Source organism: Phalacrocorax carbo, chromosome 4 (assembly GCF_963921805.1).
Source record: "Phalacrocorax carbo chromosome 4, bPhaCar2.1, whole genome shotgun sequence".
Classification (NCBI taxonomy): domain Eukaryota; kingdom Metazoa; phylum Chordata; class Aves; order Suliformes; family Phalacrocoracidae; genus Phalacrocorax; species Phalacrocorax carbo.
In genome coordinates, this window is record NC_087516.1 from 59,236,832 (window position 1) to 59,258,709 (window position 21,878).

The window sequence follows — 21,878 nt, forward strand, 5'->3', positions numbered from 1 at the left end:
AAGGTCAGTCTGACAGGCCTGCTGTTACCCCAGTTACTTCTTCCAGCCCTTCTTGTAGATGAGTGTCACATTTTCTAACCTCCAGTCAACTGGGACCTCCTGGGTTATCCAGGACTGCTGTTAAATGATGGAAAGTGGCTTGGTGAGCGCTTCCCATCCAGCCCCATACTTGTGTGTGTCTAATTGGTGTAGTAGGTTACTAACTGTTTTCCCTTGGTTTATGGAGACTTCATTCTGCTTCCTGCCCCTGTCTTCCTGCTCAGGGGGCTGGGTACCTAGAGAACAAATGATCTTAGTATTAAAGGCTGTTGTGGTTAAACCCAGAAGGGAGCTAAACATCACACAAACAGTTGCTGATCCCTGCCCTCAGTGGGATGGGGGAGAGAACTGGGAAAAAAAAAAAGTAAAATTTGTGGGTTGAGATAAAGACAGTTTAATAGGACAGAAGAGGAAGGGAAAATAATAATAATAATGATGATAAAAGAATATACAAAAGAAGTGATGCACAATGCAATTGCTCACCACCTGTTGACCAAAGCAGCGGTCCCTCCCCCAGGGCCAACTCCCCCCAGTTTATATACTCAGCATGACCTCATACGGTATGGAATATCCCTTTGGTCAGTTGGGGTCAGCTGTCCCAGCTGTGGTCCCTCCCATCTTCTCGTGCACCCGGCAGAGCATGGGGAGCTGAAAAGTCCTTGACTTAGTGCAAACACTACTTAGCAACAACTAAAACATCAGTGTGTTATCAACATTATTCTCATCTTGAATCCAAAACACAGCACTATGCCAGCTACTAGGAAGAAAAGTAACTCTATCCTGCTGAAACCAGAACAAAGACTGAGGCAAAGAAGGCATTATGTACGTCAGCCTTTCCTCAGCCTTTGTCACTGTTTCCTCCCCAAATCCAATAAAGGCTGGAGATTCTCCTTAGCCCTTCTTTTGCTGATAATGTATTTACAGAAACAATTTTAATTGTCTTTTATGGCAGAAGCCAGATTAAGTTCTAGTTGGGCTTTGGCCCTTCTTAGTTTCTCCTTGCATAACCTCACAACATCCTTGCAGTCCTCCCAAGATATCTGCTCCTTCTTCCAAAAGTCATAAACTCTCCTTTTCTAGCGTTTCTGAATATATTTCATAATATATTGTATTATACGATTTCATACTATAATTTCATAATATGATATAATTTCATAATTTCATAAACCACTTCTAGCGTTTCAAAACATACTGGTGAATCCTGCATAAACTATTAACCTGTTTAACTAGAGGACTAATTGCAGTACTATAGCACAGGAATCCCTCTGAAAATGAATACCCAGCTACTATTTAAGCAACATGGTGCTCTTAGAACCAACAGCTGTGGTTACCTATACTCAAAATGCTACAAATCTATCAGCACAAGTCTAAAACAGGAGAGTACCTTGACACCATTTGCATAATCAGGCATATTGATTCAGGCTCCCTCACTGCCACCTTCATGCAGCTGCAGAAAGTCATCTGTTTTGTACTTCTGGGCATTGAAGAGAACAGGACTGTTAAATCCAGCTGTTCTCAGGGCAGAATGCATGGGGTAGAGCACAGCCTGGCTCTTCCACTCCAGCCTGAGCAGCTAGCCAACAGGGGAGCGGATTATCTTCACAGAGAAGCTAGCGTGAAGAAAGGGAAACAATACTAAATCAGGGGGAAAAAATTTTATTCTCCACACCTGTTCTTCATTGGTGTGTGAGTGAAACATCTGTTCCTATTTATAAATGAGCAGTGAAGTTGCCACAGAGTAAGACAATGGAAGATTGTGCTCATGAGAATAGTGAAAGCACCTTTTCAAGATAGGTAGCTTAGGAAAGCAGCATGGGTTTCCACTTGCTAGAACAGGGAAGTAAATCATAATCTGACACAAAAATCTCTCAGAGCCACATTTCCACTGCTGCCAGGTCTCTTAGCTCACCACTTTTGGAATTCAATTATCTAAAGTATAGAAATGATCACTCAGTTTTGGGGACAGGCATAAATAAACACAGGTCTGGTCCTGGATGCTCTTATGTTGATGGGAGATGGACATGAGAGGCTGCATGTGTAACGTTAGTGCAAGGGAATTGAATCTGAAGTGTTATACATCTGTCACTGAGTCACACAGGTGCAAAAATAAACCAACCAAAACCAAACAGGTTGCCTTGTTAACTGTTCATCCAGGGAGATGTTTTTGCTTACATCCATCCTCCATCTCACTCAGTCATCAGGCCTCACCTTAGAAAGCTAGTTCCTTTAGCCACAACCCCCTTTAGCCACTCTCTTCCCAGCCCTTTTTTTCAGAGCAGTTGAGGCCATTTCCTCTTCTCCCTAGTCATTGCCTGGCTTCACCCCTTGCTTTCTGGGTGAGGTCGTAAATCCCAGCAGATCAAGGGATTTAGAACTGTATTTAAGAGACTAGTTCATGCTGTTCCCAGGGCAGGAGGTGACTATAATGATTTGCTGCATGAAGACACTTTCTCTCCCTTGTTACAATGATTTCTGACACTCCTAAAGCTGCAAATGTGTGCTGTGAAACACCCGAGAAACTGAATTTTAGAAATTTCCCCTGGCAAAAGGCAGATGGATGAGGGTCTTTACTGATGCCAAAAGAGGAATGCAAAGGCTTTGAGGAGGCATTGTATTTAGTGTTGCAGAAAAGAATCTGAGGCAGCAGAAATTATGGTCTGTCTGATTGAGTTTGTTCTCAAGGGCTTGGTTAGTATGGACAGTATCCCTTGTCAGGACAGACAATATCCCCCTATTTGGCTACTCAGAAGGGCTGTGATACAGGGCTGAAGTGGGATCAGCTCCTCTTGGGAGAATTGCTCTAATTCCTGCTATGCTGGGTGTTCTGCCCTGGGCAGAACTGCAGGATTAGTGCTAAATTTTATTTCCTGGTGGAACGACAGAGCCAGATATCAGTCTTCCTCTGAAGGCTGCACTTACAGTCATCAGATAAAAGCTATAGTGAGAATTCGCTTGGACACTGATGCTGGTCACATGCATGACCTGAAGCAACATAACAACTTTCCTCTCTGTGGGACTTTTTCAGTGTATTGCAGGAGACAGAAAGTCCTGAGTCTTACTGTACTGCAGGGAAGGCCTGGCACGACATGAGTGCAGACACCCAGCTCAATGTGGGGATGGCAGTAGTCCAAATGATCAAACAAGCATAACCAGCACTCATCTTTTTGTTAAAATGAGGTGTAGTTCTGCCTGCAAGTCTAGATATAGTCAGGGGTATAACGCTGTTTTTGATAGGATTCCAGGAGCACAGAGCTGCAACGTGTAATACACATAAGCTTTCAGGGTAACCTTGGAAAGCAGGTACTGCCTTTTTTTTTCACTACTTATCTTCTTTCTTGCTTTTTCTTCACAAAACTATTAAATTAAATTAAAATTTCAGTAATTCTTATTTTTCTTTATTTAATTTTTCTGAAGATTCAGAGTTAAACTGGATGCTTAAGTTCACTAAGGAGCAGTTGAAAAACTGGGCCACTTGTTTAAATTCTTCATGTGAATCAGGGAGTCTCAGCTAAGTGTATGCCAAAATATTGCTGTGGACAATAGGGAACAGCTTGTGCAGCATGTTAAACTGTAGTGAGTCTGCCTGAAGGCAAGGCTATGAACTCTGTTTTCTCTCCAGCACTAAATGTACAGCTACCTCTTAGAGGAAGATAAGAGTTAGGAAAACCAGTCCCCACTTTGGAAAAGCAGAAAAAGCCCTTTCTATTTCTCTATCTAGAATATTTAAGGTTTTTTTTACCTGGTGCTGTTGAAACAGTGCCATTAAAATGTTCCACATAGCCGGAAGCACTTCTTTGTAATCTAGGCAAAATATCCCCAGAATATCAGCAGCTCAGGTGCCTGTCCCGGTCTGGGATAATGGACAATTAGAACAGTAAGCAGGAAGGACTGTGGGGTAGAAATAGGTTTCAGTGTCCTTTTACATTAACAACTTTATAATTGACTACAAAGGCAGTATTGTTTTGAGCCTCTCCGTAACTTGTGATTAGCTTTAGCTCCTTTTCCATTTTTTTCCCTCCTATGGGCCATGTCTGAAGACTTGAACGTCTCTCAATACTAGAGATATTACAGATCAAACTAGATGGAAGGAAGAGGGTGGAAAAAAATGGCTGACCCTCCAACTGGAGTAGGCAGACTGAGATCTTGTACAGAGATGTCCTTATGTCATAGTCAACTCGGTGCACAAATTTTTATGTAAACTTAAGAAAATTATTAAAGTTCTGTCTCTGAGAGAACTTCTTGTTGCTGTGTATCACTGTAGTACAGTATTGTCTTCAAAAAATGTTATTTCCATTGTAAAAATCAGATGGAACTTAAAGATATGAGGGGAAGTTAAGTAGATTACACCTTGCTTTTTTGTTACCCTAAGTATATACTTCTGAAACAACTTTCTTCTCTTTTAAAAGGTAAGGTATGATAATTTTAAAACTATGCTGAACAGTTTGTCCTTTGACTTTTAATCTTTAGACTGACTCACCAGAATTGAAACACTGTTGATTGCACCATAGATATGAGTTCTGATAACTCAGCTGGCAATTGCTTTGTCTGAGAGTCCAATCAATGGAATTATTTCATTTAAAAGAACTTCATTTAAAATCCTGTGTCATCATGTGAAGCAACAGAATGAGAGCCTGCTGTGTAATATGAATTTAATGTAATATGAATTACGTATGTTGGATTGCAAATAATCAAGATGAATAGCACATACCTACCTGCCTACATGGCTATGCTGATGTAATTGTCCTATCACTTCATTTCATTCTCCCTTTCCATTTTTTAGTACCCTACTTTTTTCTTGTTTCTAATACCAGCAGGTGCACTCTCTGGGCAAGGACCAAGCCTCTACTCCATCTAAAAAGATTAAGCTGCTCTTGAGTGTAAGTATATAAATAGAAGAAAGTTCTGGGAGGAAGAAACATCAAACATCTTATGTCCAAACGTTCCCCCAGACATAGTAATAAATGTAGGCCTGCAACTTCTTTGCTCTACTTCTTGGCCTCTCTGCAGTGAATGGAAACATTATTATTGACTTCAGAAGGAACGAGAAATACCCTGAAAACAGCATATACAAGTAGTGATGTGGGTTTCTAAAAGACATTAGGACAGAGGCTGAAAAGTTGTCTTTTATACCCATTCTCATTTATTAAGTATGTTGGTATTCTTTGTGGTTTCTATTGGCAGAAGCTCTTGGAAGGAAGTTCTTAGTAAAGGAAAATTCCTGCTGAAGTCTTTCATTGCAGTTTGAGGAAAAGGAAAATTAAAAAGTAAATTATAGTGAGAAGGGAAAGAAGGGTCTGCAGGAAATACCTGGCTGTACAACTATATCCCATCCGGTAGCTTATGTAAATACCAGTGCATAAACTTCTCCAGGGACAGCAGAGGCAGCAACCCTGCAAACTTAAAAGTGAATTGGTGCGTAAGATCAAATCTCATTTGACATCTGATTATCAGTGGAAGAGGTCTTGGACAAGGATTTAAAACCTTGAACTAGATCCAGATAGTCCAAGACACTATTTGATTATTTCCCCAACTCTAAGCCTTTTTGGCTCCATTTGGTGTTGGATATAAAGGATGTGACTCTGCAGCTGGTTTTAAAAGGAAGATGAAATATTGCTTTGATCATTTGTAAGATCTGAAATTCCTGGGTTTCTTTGATTTTGCTTGTGCTGCTTTTTCTTCAGTGCAATCTTTACCAAGTGCTGAATTTTTCTGGTCTGTTCACTTATGCTCTTGGCAACCTGTACTGCTGCATTCAAGCTCAAAATAACATGTTATATGCCTGAAGAGTAAAGATGCCCTCATCCTTGTGTAGAAACACCTACCATTTTAGTTGCTGCTGCTCATAATAAAAATTAATTTAGATATGAGGACTTACTGTCAGCCAATAAAATTGTACTCCCAGATTAGCTTGCGTTTTCTAAAATAGAACAAAATATTTTATAGTATTCTTTCTGTGTGAAAACATTTGGCTGGTTGGTGTTCCAAAGGACATGACTCCCAAATAACATCAAATAAATATCACTTGTATCAGAGCCCTCCTCCTAATGTGACACCCCCTTTCAGGCAAACTTGCTGACTGGTACTCCAGTGCATACACCTCACCACCCCTCAGATATATACCTGTCTGTGAAAGTGTGTGTGGTGAGTGATTTAGGAACTTGCATGGGAATCAGCTACCTGATCTCTGTCTGTCTCCTGCTCTACTCAGTCACTGCAGCAGCTGTTGGCAGTGGCTGAGGGTAGGTAAGGACTGATGAAAACAGAGCTGGTCCTTGAGAGAGAGATATTCCATGCAGGGCAAAACAGATGAAATAAATGTGGTTGAAGTCCCAAAGACATATCTTGTTCTATTTCCACTTTGCAGGCAAATAGATTCAACTGGGATGGGAGGAAGGGAAAGAAGCCAGATCTATAATTGTGGACTTTCTTTCGTCCCTGTCCTGGTTTGGCCTGGGATAGAGTTAATTTTCTTCCTAGTAGCTGGTACATTGCTGCGTTTTGGATTTAGGATGAGAATAATGTTGATAACATACTGATATTTTAGTTGTTGCTGTGCAGTGCTTACGCTAAGCAAAGGGCCTTTAAGCTTCTCATACTTCCCTGCCAGTAAGAAGGCTAGAGGTGCACAAGAAGCTGGAATGGGAGAGAGCCAAGACAGCTGACCCCAACTGGCCAAAAGAATATTCCATACCATATGATGTCATGCTGAACAAAAAACTGGGGAGTTTGGCTGGCAGGGTGGGGCTGCTGCTCGGGAACTGGCTGGACATTGGTCAGCAGGTAGTGAGCAGTTGCATTGTGCATCACTTGTTTTGTATATTATTTTATCATTATTATTATTTTCCTATTAAATTGTCTTTATCTCAACCCATGAGTTTTACCTTTTTTCCGATTCTCTTCCCCATCCCTCTGGGGGAGAAGTGAGCGAATGGCTGTGTGGTGTTTAGCTGCTTGCCAGGTTAAACCATGACAATCCCCCAGTCTCTTGATTAATTTTCAAGTGCCTTAATATAACTACAATCCTGCTTAAAAGGGGGAAAACCAATTTCTTTTATATAATAGTAAATGAAACAGTTTATTCCACTCCAATTGTTTTCTCTTTTATCAGCTTCATCACCCTGGCCAAGAAAATGAAACAGGTAACAGACCTGGAAGTAACCTAAATACATGTTGACAGACAACTCCCCTGAGATTACATCACCAGCTGAGCAAAAATGTTGAACTGTCATCTTCTCTGCCATTAACTTGGTTTCATTTATGAGACTTTTCTAATCCTGGAAATCATAAGCAATAATTTTTCTGTGACTTGCCATGATTTCTGATGCACCTTCAGCAGAAAAGGACTACATGAAGCAGAACAGATCAGAAGTCTTCTTGGTCCACTTTCTGCTTCTCAGTGGCTTTCATTAGATGCTTCACAAACAGCATCTATGGCCCCTCACTATGAATGCCACTATGAATGAGATATATGTGAGATTAAGGTGAAAGGATTTCTTCTAATCTGTGTCAAATTTACTGCCTTTGAAACCACTATGAGTTTCCTTGCTATTATATTATGGGATACGTAAACTATCTTAATCTAAGCTACTCATTATTTTTCACTATTATCATATCCTACTGCTCTTTTTTTCAAGTTCTCAAGCACCTTGCTATTGACTGTTTTGGAATTGCTTCCAGTACACACAGTTGTAAGACAGCAAGATTCAGCGTCTTAATCTCTTTCAGTGATTAAAAGGATGATTGATCCTTCTATTCTGTTTGTCTTGCCACTTAGTTCAATGCCTTCTTTTATTTCTACTATATCTTTTTCAGTAAGGTGAGAAAACCACAATTTACTGTAAGTGAAAACATGCCTTCAACTGAAAATACTGTTTTCCACAGTAATCTCCATTACCTGCTCAACAAATCTGGTATCATACTTGGATTTAGTACTATTGCTGCATGCTGAGCAGACATCATCACTGGGCTGACTAATGCTTTGTTATCACTTATTTGCCCTCTGAATTTCCCCCTGCTTATAAAGGAGAAAGCAATACAAATAAACCTGCCCTGAAGGTTAACAGTTTCAGGCTGGAGCCAGTTAAGGTAGGAAGGAAATTTTACACCTCTCCTCCATCAAAATACTTTTCTTCTCATGCCCTGCTATCAGGATGTACAAATGGTTCAATATAACTGCATACCGAATGACACAGCAGTGCTCAAGGGCAGAGGTGGCACCTCTGGGAACTGCAACTCATATCAGATAGATTAAAAGTAGTGCCCTGAATTGCAAGTGGAGAGAGGAGGTCTTCTAAGGAACCACCCTCACTCGCAATAACAAGCGAAGAGAGTGGAAAGCATGTTTTTCATTCTAAGAGGATAAAATGCCCCCAGAAATTCATTGAGGTATTTCCCCCTGAATTTCTAAACCACAGTATTTGGTTTTCCTGTGGGTCTGATGGTGTCCCAATGTATTCTAGAGGTTACACTGTAAAAGCTTGTTACTCTTCTCACTTTTGCTTAGAAAATCATTAAACAAGATATATGTTGAGTGAGTTTGAAAAAAATGTCCACATAAGTCAAATTGTATTTTGCTGATCCAGTAGAACTCTCCTCAGGCATGTTTTTAAAGACAAAAAGGAAATTTCATACTGGATGCTAAACTTTGAAAAGCAATAAACTGTAAGTACTTTAATGACCAGTGTTGACAAGAGATAGGGTACTAAAATGTAAAAATAATAAAACATGCTAGAATTGGAAAGTTGGAACTGTATTTACCGGTATCCAGACTACTGTTCTGGTTTGCATTAAAGGCTGATGACTCGAACGAAAGAACCCAAGCAAGCTCATCTTGGTAGCAATGCAGTGGAAGATGAAATGATAGGATAGGATAGGATAGGATAGGATAGGATAGGATAGGATAGGATAGGATAGGATAGGATAGGATAGGATAGGATAGGATAAGATAGGATAGGATAGGATAGGATAGGATAGGATAGGATAGGATAGGATAGGATAGGATAGGATAGGATAGGATAGGATAGGATAGGACAGGATAGGATAGGATAGGATAGGATAGGATAGGATAGGATAGGATATGGCAAAACAAATTAATACAGTTTGACTTGCTTTGCTTGCACAAATAGTACAAAAGATGACATTCACATTTCGAGGCACAGAATTTGGAATTTGAAACAGGAAAAAAAGAAAGAAAGGATATAAAATCTCTTCTAAAGGTAACTCACAGCACTTCCCTGTGAAGAGGCTTTGAGGTAACTCCCTTCAGCCTTGACCCTAGTGATAAATAAAACATGCAGTACTGATCTGCAGGGAAAACACAGCAGAACCCAGGTGGTGGGACTGCACTGTGCTTCAACCAATGTGTTATGGAACTTGTCAGTCTGCAAGTGGAAATAATGCAGTCCTCTCGAGGCACTGCAGCCAACAGTACTCCACACCTGCGGCCAGATTTCAAAGATCTAAGCAGGGAAACAATTATGACTGGAGAAATCCTGACTGTCTTCCTCAAATCAGTTCAAAATATTTGCATTTCCAAACAACACAAACCCAAAAGGACTTGTTTTGTAGTTACAAACTGACATAGAGAAGATTGTGAGTGGAACAAGGACCACTGCACGCCAGTAATTACTAAGGCTTGTGAACTCTAGGGGATTAATGATTGCTAGAGGGTGTTCGCAGCCAAAGATGGAGACAAAATCAGTCATTACAGATGTAGGAAAACACTGGACTAGGGAATTATTTCTGACACAGTTCATTTGTGACCTGGTGGAACACCACAACCAGTTTCCCATTTCTCAAATTAATGTCCTAAATATTTTTTGGTAGAGGGCCACAGGGGAAAAGAGCAGCTTTACCAGAAAACAGTCACTACAGCAGATTGCTTCATGCCTTCTTTTTTTTTTGCAATGACAAATCTAACACGGAGTGTTAGTTTAGCATAACAAGAGCCAAATTCCTCCTGATGGAGTCAGAGAGGGTGCATTTATTACGGTATCCCTAAATCTCATAACAAGGGCAGCTCAGAGAACAGAAGGAAATCAGAGGTCTGTAGACTCTGCTGCCCTCATGTTGCCTCAATACCCCTGGACACAGGGAGCCAAAGACCTCCTTGGCATAGGCCCAGTAATTGTTTCATGTTATTCCAAGGATGGACTTGGCTCGGAGGAGTTTCATTTATTGTGAGTTGCAGTGGAATTTTTTGTGGGTTGGTGTTTTTTTTTAATATACTTCATTTCTTTTCATGTTTTTTATGCTTTCCAGAGCAGCTCTTTTCTCATTGTCAGCTTCAGTTAAGGTTTTCCTGGGACTATGTGACTTCTCCCTGAATGCCAACAGCAGGCCTGTGCTAGTGCTGTTCCTGACTGTCACTTGTGGAAATTTTATTCCATTTTCTGAACTTAAAATTGGAAATTATATTGGAAATGAATGGCTGGAAATTTGGGGATAAGTGTTAGGATTCATTCATATTCCTGGTAGTTGCCTGAGAAGATGTCTGGAAATTACTCCTAGAGGCACATACATGTCTCCACAAGCAATGTCATGACAGAGCAGAGTGACTTCATACTCCCCTCCATTTTAGGTAGCCAAAGGGGCAGAGTTAAGTTAGTGTGGTAAAACTGGTGCAGACTAAGAACTAAATCCTAACGTAAGGTGAAATTTCTTCCATTAAAAATCAACACTAAAAAAATTATAGCAGGTGTTAGCACTGTCCAGGTGACTGATAAGATTTTTTTAATCTCTTTTCAATTTTCTAGAAATTAAAATAAAACAATTTAACCCCCAAGCTTAGCCAGCACTTGCTTATTTTTTGCCAACTCGATCCAGCCAATTATGCTGGAGCAGTCTGGGGTTAGCTTTCTTCCACTTCCCATATGGGGTTTCATCAACTTATGCCCATGGGGAGAGAGTAGACAAATTATCTATACCTTGTTGATGAGGGCTATGGTGCTTTCCTCTCTGGGGAGGCAGTTCCTGTTCCCTGCCCCTTTCTACCTGAAGGCAACCAAGCAGGGACAGCACTGGCATTGCCTTTGGGAGCAATGCCCTCTGTTATTGCTCCTATGTAGAGGAATTAATAGTTTGAGTCTTGACTTGTCCTGGGTCATTGGTCCCTAGCTGTCTTGGCAGCTAGGCAGCTTCTTAGCACTGCTAGCTGACCCCAGTGGCGTCAGCTAGGAACCAAAGCATATTTCTGATATGGGAGGGATAAGTCTGCTCTTAGCTACCACTATCAGAAATATATTAAAACTATTTTCGGTTGTAACTAGGCTTGAACCTCAGTTTTTATAAAGAGAAGATCAATGCTAGAGCTGCACTACTGCTCTTGACTGGCAGAAGACAGCAATAATCTCTGCTACTTGTTGAGCTAATTTGTTTGTCACTCCTAATTAGCTTGTAATGGCTTTTACTGCTAGTGTGGTTGTTAAGACTTAGGATAAGGAATATTTTTGCTGTTTAGGACCAGTTCATCCACATATGTTTTTTAGCTCTTTCTGAAGGATGTAATTGTTACCAGTGAAGAAATCTGGAAGTCTCTTCATAATTACAGTAAATAACCTGCTCTGCAGTCTATAAACTCAAACAGCATTTTTCATCTTCGGATTAAAAATGTAACAGAAAGCCTCACGGCTAAGGAGAATGAAAATGGGAATTATGTAAAAAGCATGTCTGAAATCAAGACACATTTACTGTCTCATCACTTATGGCCTGCTCTGGCTTAAGATGTCTTATTTAAAATCTGTTCTCACTCTTTTTCCTTGTCCTGTCCAATCAGAACAAAAGAAAAGCTGAAATGGATTTAGATGTTAAGAACATGATCTTCCATGCTGGCTCTGTTGCTAGAAGTTAAATTCTTACCCAATCCATTAAAGGGCACTGGTTTCCCATGTCATATCTAGTTTTGATCACAGCAGAGAAATGGGAAACAATAAAAACAGACATAATGCGAAACAGATTTTTATCTTTCTGCATGATTTTTTTTTGCATTTGTTTTTCACATTTGACAATATCTGAGTAAGAGTTAACTTGATGCTGTGCAAAAAAGACCATTTCTTCTCAGTGCCTGTTGGAAAACCTTGCCTTTAAAACAAGATGCTATACAAATAGTAGTTTGCTCTAAGAGTGCCGATGTGGACTGGGTGGCTAAAGTTCCCTGTGGCGGCTGGTGATATTTCAAAGGGAGAATTAAAAAGCTTGAGAGCAGGTCCTTTTCTAAATAGACTGGATGAAGTCTATCCTGGAAAGCTCCTTCCCTGATTCAGTGCATCTCACTCAGAGCATGTGTTGACTGATTCTAGGGCCTAAGTGAGCCCATCCAGGTTGACTTCAAACATCTCAAAAAAAAAAAGTCTAAATAGTCAGAGAGTTGTAATTGAATGTGAAGAGTGATGTTAATCTGTCTCCTAATAATCTAAAACAAAAGGCATGAAGCCAAACTGACATACCTGATTAAAAATCTACTCAAGTGTGCTCCATAAGTGGAGAAAAAGGGTTAAGAGATCCAGGGACGGAGGTTTCTATTCTACACTGTTTTCCCTTAGTTCAGCATCAAACAAGGTCAAGGCTACTGCTGCGCTCAGTTTCATACTGCATTAACAATGTCTTGCTTGCAGGCTTAGCAAGGCCTTACAATAAGTTCTCCCAAGCAGAATCAGGCTCTATTCAACTAATTTGTTTCAATGAAGCGCCACATCTTGATGACATGCAATAAATGCTAAATTAGATCTTTAGAAAGTAAATCATATAACTGCATATTTAGAAGTTTCCCTCACTGCAAGGGTTCACAGGCAGCCCTGCAATTGTGCTGACTGACAAGGCAGTGCTATCCCAGGCTACCAGCCTGCATGCATGGTTATGAGCAATCTCCTGGAAAATTGACCCTATGAGAGGGGGAGAGGAATTAGACATGTTTTAAAGTTTGAAGTGAATGATCAAAATCTATTGTTCCACTGTGCATTCTTCTAACCATGACTGCCTCAAATTACTTGGCAAAGGTAAATGAGCCTAGAAAAGAAGGGAAACAGTTGAAAAGGCCTTGAAAGATATATGTGATTTTTGCTGGATTTTTGAGACTTTGGAGATGTCATTTCACATACTATAGGGTGAAAGTTCAAGGAAATCTTTGCTAGTAAGAGGAAAACGTAAAAAAAAAAAACCCAAACCACAAAAAACCCAAATAAGACAGAGCAGAGGAAAAAAAAGGAAGAGGTAGTGGCAAAGGTTGAGGGTTTGGAGCAGCTACACCTCTATCTGCAAAAGCTGCTGACAGAGCTTTGGCATCTGATCATCTCTTAACTGCTGATTAACATAGCACTGTTTTATATTTAACTCAGGCCAGAGCAGGAGGGGCTGGGGGTGGGGTTGTGCTGCTTATAAGGGGAGCACGGCAGGAACAATGTTCTTCTGTGTTGGTTCCCTCCATCTCCCAGCCCAGCCGCGCTCCTTTTGATCATTCACATTTCCTCCAAATGCATGTTGTCTTTAATTAATTGAGTGTCTTGTGGAAAGCTAGGTGGGGGAGAAGGGCAGAGAACAGCTATAGCTGCACAATTAAAATACAAACCAAGTCTGCTGAGTTTACTGAATGCAAGTGCTGAAGTGACTAATAAGCTTTTTACGGTTAATGTTTTGCTCTGAGAACAGACCCGGGAGCAGAGATGGAGGGCATGGATTTTGAGGACAAGAAGTCCAAGAGGTACTGCATGAAGACAAAGCATGTGGCTGTCATCTGTGGCGTCGTGGTCGTTGTAGGTCTTGCTGTGGGACTTGGCGTTGGATTAAGCAGACCTAAACCTCAGCAACTGCCAGAGGGAACAGTTCAGCCAACAACCCTTCCGTCCCCAGTGGATTTGGGTCCTTGTCCTCCTAAAAATGATGAGACTGGAGACTGGAGACATTTTAGGCTACCCACTTTTGTCAAGCCTGTCCACTATGATCTGGAAATGAAGCCTGAAATGCAGAAAGACATTTACACTGGGACGGTCAGTATTTCTATTGCTTTGGAAAAACCTACCAGCTACCTGTGGCTCCACTTGCGAGAGACCAAGATTACAGAAATGCCCACACTCCGGAAATCCTCAGGACAGCAGATTGCTCTGAATGACTGCTTTGGGTACAAGCCGCAAGAGTACATAGTGATGAAGGCAGAAGCAGAGCTCTCTGTCACTGATGAAAGTGATCCCTATATACTCACCCTGAAGTTTCAAGGCTGGCTGAATGGTTCTCTGGTTGGGTTTTATAGGACCACCTACACTGAGAACGGAATGATCAAGTAAAGCAGTTTTTCATTTATTTATTAAACTTTCTTCTCTATTTCTACTTGCTCAGGCCTGCTCTGTTCGTGTTTCAGCTTCTCAGTCTTGTCTCTCACCAATTTGCTGACATTTCTGGGCTGTTCTTTAATTTTCTCATTCCCTTAAGGAATATGCTGTATTCAAAATCCTTTGGCTGTTGACAAGCGAATGTGGGCTGGAGAGATGAGGGGTTTGTTATTATTATTCTGAAAAACCTTTTCAAACTCTACTGGTCCCAGGTTACCTTTGAGCTTTACGAGTGGCTCCCTCAGAGAGTTGGAGGGATCGAGGCCTGTTTTTATCTCTGTAGTACAATAAATAACACACAGCTCTCACCACTCTCTCCTGTCACTCCCCAAGGTAAAATTTTTGGTATAAAATGCTCTTGTGATAGTTTTCCTGACATCGTGCTTCCTTGATGTTGCAAGCCTGAGGAATATCCAAACCAGAACTTCCCTGTCCCTCCTGCAGCTGGTTTAAATTATGGGTAAAGGTTATGATGAACCAAATGATGAAGGTTATCTTTGACACAAGTTTTTTGTGCTCCAGCTTTTCCTTTTTAATATACCAATAGTTATTGAAAGATTACAAAGCCTCTGCCAGTTCAGTTAATCCATTCCACTTCCAAGGTTTGCACTACGTCAAGATGAAAGCTTGAAAAAGCCATTGTCCGCTGCTCAGAGGCATTTCTTTGCAGTTAACATATGGAGAGGACACTCATCTGTTTTCCAATATTCACGTTTCTGAAGTGACTCATCCCAGCATTTACAGCTAAAAGATAAACTTGGCTAGACTTTTCCAAGGCCCTGTAGCGGGAACATAGAGACAAGCACTTGTTTGCCCTCCTGGGACAACGGTGTTACGAGTGAGAGTCAGCTCCATTCAGCTGCTGACAGGCAATGCCAGGAGTAGCAGCAGTGACAAGCACCAGCAGCAGCAAATCCAAGAGGCAGAGGAAAAAACAAGCATTGATTTTTCATACTTAAACATAGTTATCTGATCTGGGAAGAAGCCATGTAGAGAACAGCTCGAACCCCAGCCAGCTCTTTCCCTCTTGTTTTCCTCCCTCTACCACCTCAGTATTGCTCTGAATCGGAAGGTGCTTTGGTTTTATACTTTGAGCATGTGACATTCCCACAGCAGCTTTAAAGTATAAACTCTTAGCATCCTTCTAAGAAGAGGTGTGTTGCTTCCTTTTAATTGGTAAAGGATGCCTAGATATTAAATTAATTGGCCCAGGTCTGTCACAACAGCAGGACCAGAACACAGGTCTTCTGAGTCACAGAGCAGGAGGAGTGCCCATTCCTCAGATCCAAACAGTGTGGGAAGACAAGGACCAAGCATCTGATGTCAGGAAGAAATGAGAAGTTCATAAGCTAAAGAAAGCATAAAATGTGAGCTCACTTCAAGAGGGTTCCTACTTCTTGATTTGGATGCTGAAAGCTACAATTTCAAGGATGATCCTAGCCAGCAGTCTGAAAACACTCAATACAGAAAGGAACTTAAGCATGTGAGTTAGTTTGTTAGGCTTGAGGAGGGCTCTAATAAATGAGTGAATGGTGATTTCTAAAATGCTTTTCATGTGGTTAAGTTTGGGCAGATTGTTTGTGGGGGTGGGAGAGGCAATGTACATGATAGTGATACGTACAGCTTTGAAATGAAAGTAACCACCAGCCAAGCTGCTGCTATGGGGCGTGAGGGTAGGTGATAGGATGGGGTGAAGAAGAATGGTGAGGGAAGGATTTTATTACTTATTAAAACTGCATTTTCCCCTGGATTTCTAGTCAGAAAAAAATGCTGATTGGAATTAGCTTTTTTATTTTGCCTTTGCCTGAAGCAAACATCACCCTTGGAAAATTTCAACCCGAATAGTTCCTCTTCTTTTGTCATATTGTAAGTAAATACAAATTGAATCAGGTAATAGCAAAAGTCAAGCAAGTCTATTAATAGTGGTTGTTAGAGAGAAGGGGGCTGAGGTGAAAATGAGAACCAATGTATAACTAACCTACTCCCCTATCCCTTCCGGGCAGTGTTAGAAGCAGTGGGACCATTTGAGAGAATTAATAACACTGGAAAGTCAGCTCCCAGGCCTGAGCTGCTCCCTGGCTGGCTGTCTGTGAAGGCAAAGGTTTGCCAAAGCATTGCTATAATGCCTTTTGTTTACAAACTGGGCACAATTCCAGGCTCTGTTGTTGCTTATATTCAAATCTCCCACCACATTTTGTGGAAAACAGGTAGGCGTGTGCTGAACATCCCTGCAAGTCTGGGATCCTGGGGAGGCTCAGGGAGGAGAATGCTTAATTTGGGAATCATGTTCAGACAGATCACACAATCCCCATCAGGACAAAGGTGCTTTTGGACATGCCCAGAACCAGATCTTGAGATACCTTGAGAGTAGAACTATTTAAATTGATGTGCGTGTGTAAGTAGGGAGCAGGAAAACAGAAACTTTGCGAATGCAGATTTTAGACATAGACCTGCCCAGATCCTCCTGTGGGTACCTGAATCCAGCTGTAACCACTGAAGCCCTTTGGTAAAGCTATCCCTCTGTGCATTTCATTTCCCCATTGGTGAAAGGGGGATAACGGTCCTTCCTTACTTTGCATGATTCTGTGAGCATAAATACATTGCCGTTGTGTTATTTTCAGGTATTATGGAAAGGAGCAAAGCAAGAGTCCTTGCCTGGTGTAATGGGTTCTTTTAACTAAGTAGTTCCTCTCAAGGAATGTGCAAAAAAATCCTGTTATTTTCTTCTTAATATTACTGATAATACAAACATGTCACAGCAGCTGGTTTTGATTTTGCATTACTATTAGTGACAAAGTATGGTTTCCCTTTTATAGGAATTCTTTCTGTTCTCCTTAAGAGGAGAACAAGAAGCTTATAAGATGCTCAGCTGGGCATATCTCTAGCAGGGAGAGTTGCATTTATGATTTTATTGATTAGGGAAAGGTAGAATATTCTTTACTGTACACAAGTAACACCCCTGGATTTCTTCCTCAAGGAGAAAATTTTCTAAGCAATTAATCTGAATTTAGAGAAATACTAGGAGAAAAATGCTTTATTAATGCTTTAATTAGCTCAAGGGAAAGGGTTTTTGCACCAACTCCCCATGCTTTGGGGTGGGGGGCGGAAAGAAAATTCATCATGGCTCTAAATGCAGCACTGCTTTATTTTGGGAACAACAGCTGGATGCAGTCTCAGGCAGATCTTCACTTCTTAATACTATGATATTTACAGCTGTCACCTCCAGTTCACATTTAAAGGTCTGGACATGAACAGCAAGTAGAAGGGCAGAAGCCACATAAGTGAGGAAAATTTTATCTAATAACTACATTATACAGTTTGAAAGGAAATTACAACCTTTCACGTTTCTAGTGCCCCTTCTATGCATGCCATAGCCTGGAGTCCTCATCATCTGTCCCATAGGAATGGTACTGCTAAGGTTTTACACTGCTGATGTCTCTCTGCCTCCACAAATATATGAGGGCAGATGGATTATCACCTTATAAATCAACAGAAATATCAGAGTGTTATCAGTCTGTAGGAACAAGATATAAATGTGTCAAAATATATAGCCAAATTTTAAGTAATAGGTGTGAAGCATTGCCCTGGGGACTTGAAGTTAACTTAATCATGAAATAGCTTTCAAATCCTACAAAAAGTAGAGTGACATCAAACGACTTACCAAGCAAAAGAAACTCTATTCAGCCTGAAGTTATGTTAAGGTGAATTTTCATTGTGCTTTCTGCCCACAAACTTTTGAGTTACTATTCCAATGAACATGAATGATATGAACCCAGACATATTACCTCCATCAGGCTTCTAAATGACCCTTGCTGCTACAAGTTCCTAATGACCAGTTTAGTATTTAACCGTCACAAGGAAATGCCAAGGGCAACAGAAACATTGAAAAATAGTTTGTCAAGCGAGCTTGTAGGATTGCTGCAGATCCATAATTTATGATGTACACTTTTAATTACTTTTTGGAAAGAAAAACTACCTTAATATAGTTGGAGCAGCTGTAGAAGTGCTGTCAGAAAATGCTCAACATTCCAGATTAATTGAAGAAGCATCTGTGATCCCTTTCACCATCAATCACTGGATAATATGCACTGCCACTGTATGGTTCATTAATGGGGGGAGCCCAATGCCACTGTGGGAAGCAAGCACATGATATGAACGTTCACAGCCTTCACCTTATTTTTTTTACATGACCCCTATTGTTTAGCTCCTCCAGTTGTTTTTGCATAGCTGAGATGACTTCTAAACGCCCAACATGGCTAGCATAGCATTAGTTATGTACTAGGACGTTCACCTGAACTTTCCATGCTTTCTCCAGCAGTTTCATTAATGAAGTCAGGGGGCCTTAACAGCACCAGCAGAAAAAATGTACATGGTACCTGCAGAAAAAGAAACACACAAGCAGGATGAGATTTTAGGGGCACTTACGCAATTCCCAGGTGTCTTCTCAGGAGATGTTCAAGACTCCAATCCCAAAATATGCTCTAGTGGGTAAACAACGTATGGAGGGACTTAAGTAAACATCCCTATACCAGGACCTTCATTTCCTTTCAGATGATACCACCAGTAGTTTCTTTTAGGCACAAACTCATTGGGAAGCTCACCAGGAAGGTGAGCAAAATTTTTACCGTCCATGAGAGGTTATTCATATCTTATTGCCTGGCTCCCAAAAATATTTGATGACAAGCAATTGACTTTAGCTTTTGCTCTGAAACCTACATGCCTATACGATGTCAGCTTGTGCATTTCTGATGTCACCTACATTTATGAATGGACAAGTACACACAAATATTTGTAGTTGACATTAGTTTGTGAAATTACTAAAAAATTATGCTTAGATAAAAATTTAAAAGGTTTGCCAACGTGTTGTTTGTTTAAGGAGTATTGCAGCTACCGATCATGAGCCAACAGATGCACGGAAATCATTTCCTTGCTTTGACGAGCCCAACAAAAAGGCAACTTACAACATATCTATCATCCATGAAGACACATACCAAGCACTTTCAAACATGCCAGTACAGGTATGTATTTCCCAACTCTGCTGCCTAAGTGGAATGGTTCTGTAAAGCCACTGGAAAGGCAGCATGGATCACAAGGTCCTTGTGCATTCACAGACTCTACAACCCAGACACTGTAAAGCTAGTGGTTAATAAATATTCCATAGAACAGGACTGGTTGGTTGGTCGGGACTCCCAGTGGTCCACCAGCACACAGCATGGAAATACAGAGGCAAATCCAAAGCAGAAATGAAATGTCTCTTCTGTCCCCTGCTAACTATAAATAGGTAATAACAGGTTCTTCAGTCAAACCAGGTGGACTCTGAGAAGGAATACTCCGGAAGACAGCTGCTTCCCAAATGGGAAGTCTAAAATAATCACTGAAACTACGTAATGTTCCAAAGTGAGGGTCTGTTGATCACAATCTAATGACAAAGGATTCTGCTAGCAAGAAAGTCTAGGATTATTATTTTTAATAATACAGGATCTGAAATCCCATCTGTCATCTCATGGGTGTGGACACTTGTCGGTTCACCATGACTGTAATTTCCTAAATAATCTATTTCTGGACCTGGTGGGTCAAATTCCAAGTTTTGTATGAAATTCAATGGCGTCAATTATCTACCTCTGGGCCCTCTGGAAGAAGATTGAATGGCTTTCAGCTGAGAGAGTTTCTAATGAATAGCTTAACTGAATGTGTAGTCCAATGCATAATTTCTAATGAATAAGTTCTGAAATGGGAGATAAAGTGCCAAGATTTAAAAAAAAAAAAAAAAAAGAAAAGATCTTCCAACCTCCAGGCTGTTGACATTTGCATGTTCCCAATCAGACTCCCACCCAGAAAACAAAGGTCTGCTTTACTGTGTACTGTTTTATTTAAGGAGTCTCCCAAACTTTAACTATCCCCTAGCAATGCAGCTGAGAGAACTATTACCAATCTGATACAGCTGCTTCCCAAACCCTTTGCAAATTTAAATCTCTGAGCTATTGTTATTAAAAATATTTCTACCAACACCTAAAAGAGCACCAGGCACTTTGATGAGCAACACATGAAAGGAGGGTGTTTGCCGTACCTTTCCTCACAGACCTCAGACAAGTGTGGATACCAGCAAGGGAGGTGAGGGGATGAGACTAGATGTTATCAAGATTTAGTGGGGTTTGAGATTTGCTTTACACCTTTACATGTGGACCTTGCCTCTAGTATGTACATACAGAAATGAGCTTTCAAAAGGGTGGCTACCGCTTGTTAATTAATTTGCTAAAACCCAAATACAAGTAGAGAAATGTAGATTACACTGAGTTCATACTCAGGTTTGACTAACAGATGATAGGAGGGCACTTTTTCATCTAGTGTGCTCACAAGGTCAGTAGCTCTGTTCTTAGTAGTGAAAGATCTTTGGGAAATCTTTTCAGCACATGGAAATGTAATGGTTTGTAAATGCAAGGCACGTTGTGCATTACTTGTCCTGTAGTAATTTTGGTGGTGTGGAGCTTTATAATCGACATGGTGAAATCAGCTCAGCAAAGTCAGAAACTTGCACATTTCACTTGCATTTTTCACTGCAGTGCTTTTTTTTTTTTTTGCTTTTTTTTTTCACTGAAGTTCTGACTTTGTTGAAAGAACAAAAGATATCAAAATAGAGTCAAAATGAGTCAAATAATGGAAAAGTAGATTGCAAATATCTCTGTGAAAGAGTTTTGTGAATGTATCTGTGGAAAGGGTTTTTTTGCTCATGGAATCGTATTACCTGTAACATTCACTATCTGTGCTTTATTTATATTGTCTTTATAACAAACAAATCTCATAGAGTATTGTATCTCTAGTAGAAGGTTACTGGTGGTTATATGGTTTACTTTTGCCCTATTTAAGTTAGTCATCTAATCAGAAGCATAAAAAATTATCAAACAGGCAATAATAGATAATGATTACCAGAAATAAATATTTGGAGGATGAATCACATACAACAGGTTTCACATTTGGTCATATAGTTCAGCTGAGAGTTAAGGACATTTGGGAAAATCGGGAATGGTTTTTAATTGATTTACAAAATAAAAGCTTTGATCAGCACTAAACCTTATGTACATTTAAACAACCCACCGATTAACAGTGCTATTTTTTATCTGAATTAGTTCAGGATAGATTCATTAGAGTGGTCTTTATCCTAAGTAGCATCTCTGCAGTCCCTGACATGGGGATCCCCAATACATGATGCATGTATTTAAGAGAGGAGAGAATCTACTCTCTTCTCTGATCTGTCCAAAGTGACGTTATTTTATGCAACTATTTCAAGAACCAAACACACTAGCATTCAGTGGAAAACTCCTGTTGGCAAAATTCCTGTGCATGTGAATGATTTCAAATCCTTGACGCAAAATTAGAATCAGGTAAACTTATTTAGTGCAGAAAAACAAAGTCCCATTTCGTGCATTGCAGTATTGCAGAAAAAACATTTTGTCTGTTCTCATGCCATCAGCAATGGGATGCCAGAAGAGGTGAACCTGGAGAGGTAATTTATCATTCCTTTGT

The 21,878-nt window shown here is 40.4% G+C and overlaps 1 protein-coding gene and 1 long non-coding RNA gene across 2 annotated transcripts in view; one reads left to right on the forward strand and one right to left on the reverse strand.

Annotated features, from left to right (window-relative positions):
• Positions 1-13,458: 13,458 nt before the first annotated feature.
• Positions 13,459-21,878, forward strand: part of ENPEP (glutamyl aminopeptidase) — a 37,114-nt gene continuing 28,694 nt past the window's right edge. The window contains exons 1-2 of the mRNA XM_064450117.1: positions 13,459-14,308; positions 19,234-19,375. Coding sequence (XP_064306187.1) covers positions 13,695-14,308; positions 19,234-19,375 — 756 coding nt within the window. The 5' untranslated portion in view covers positions 13,459-13,694. The remainder of the gene's footprint in view (positions 14,309-19,233; positions 19,376-21,878) is intronic.
• The window catches only part of LOC135313129 (uncharacterized), a 39,702-nt gene continuing 36,163 nt past the window's right edge, over positions 18,340-21,878 (reverse strand). The window contains exons 4-5 of the long non-coding RNA XR_010372729.1: positions 18,649-18,733; positions 18,340-18,486 (exon numbers count right to left, since the gene is read on the reverse strand). This is a non-coding gene — a long non-coding RNA (uncharacterized LOC135313129). The remainder of the gene's footprint in view (positions 18,487-18,648; positions 18,734-21,878) is intronic.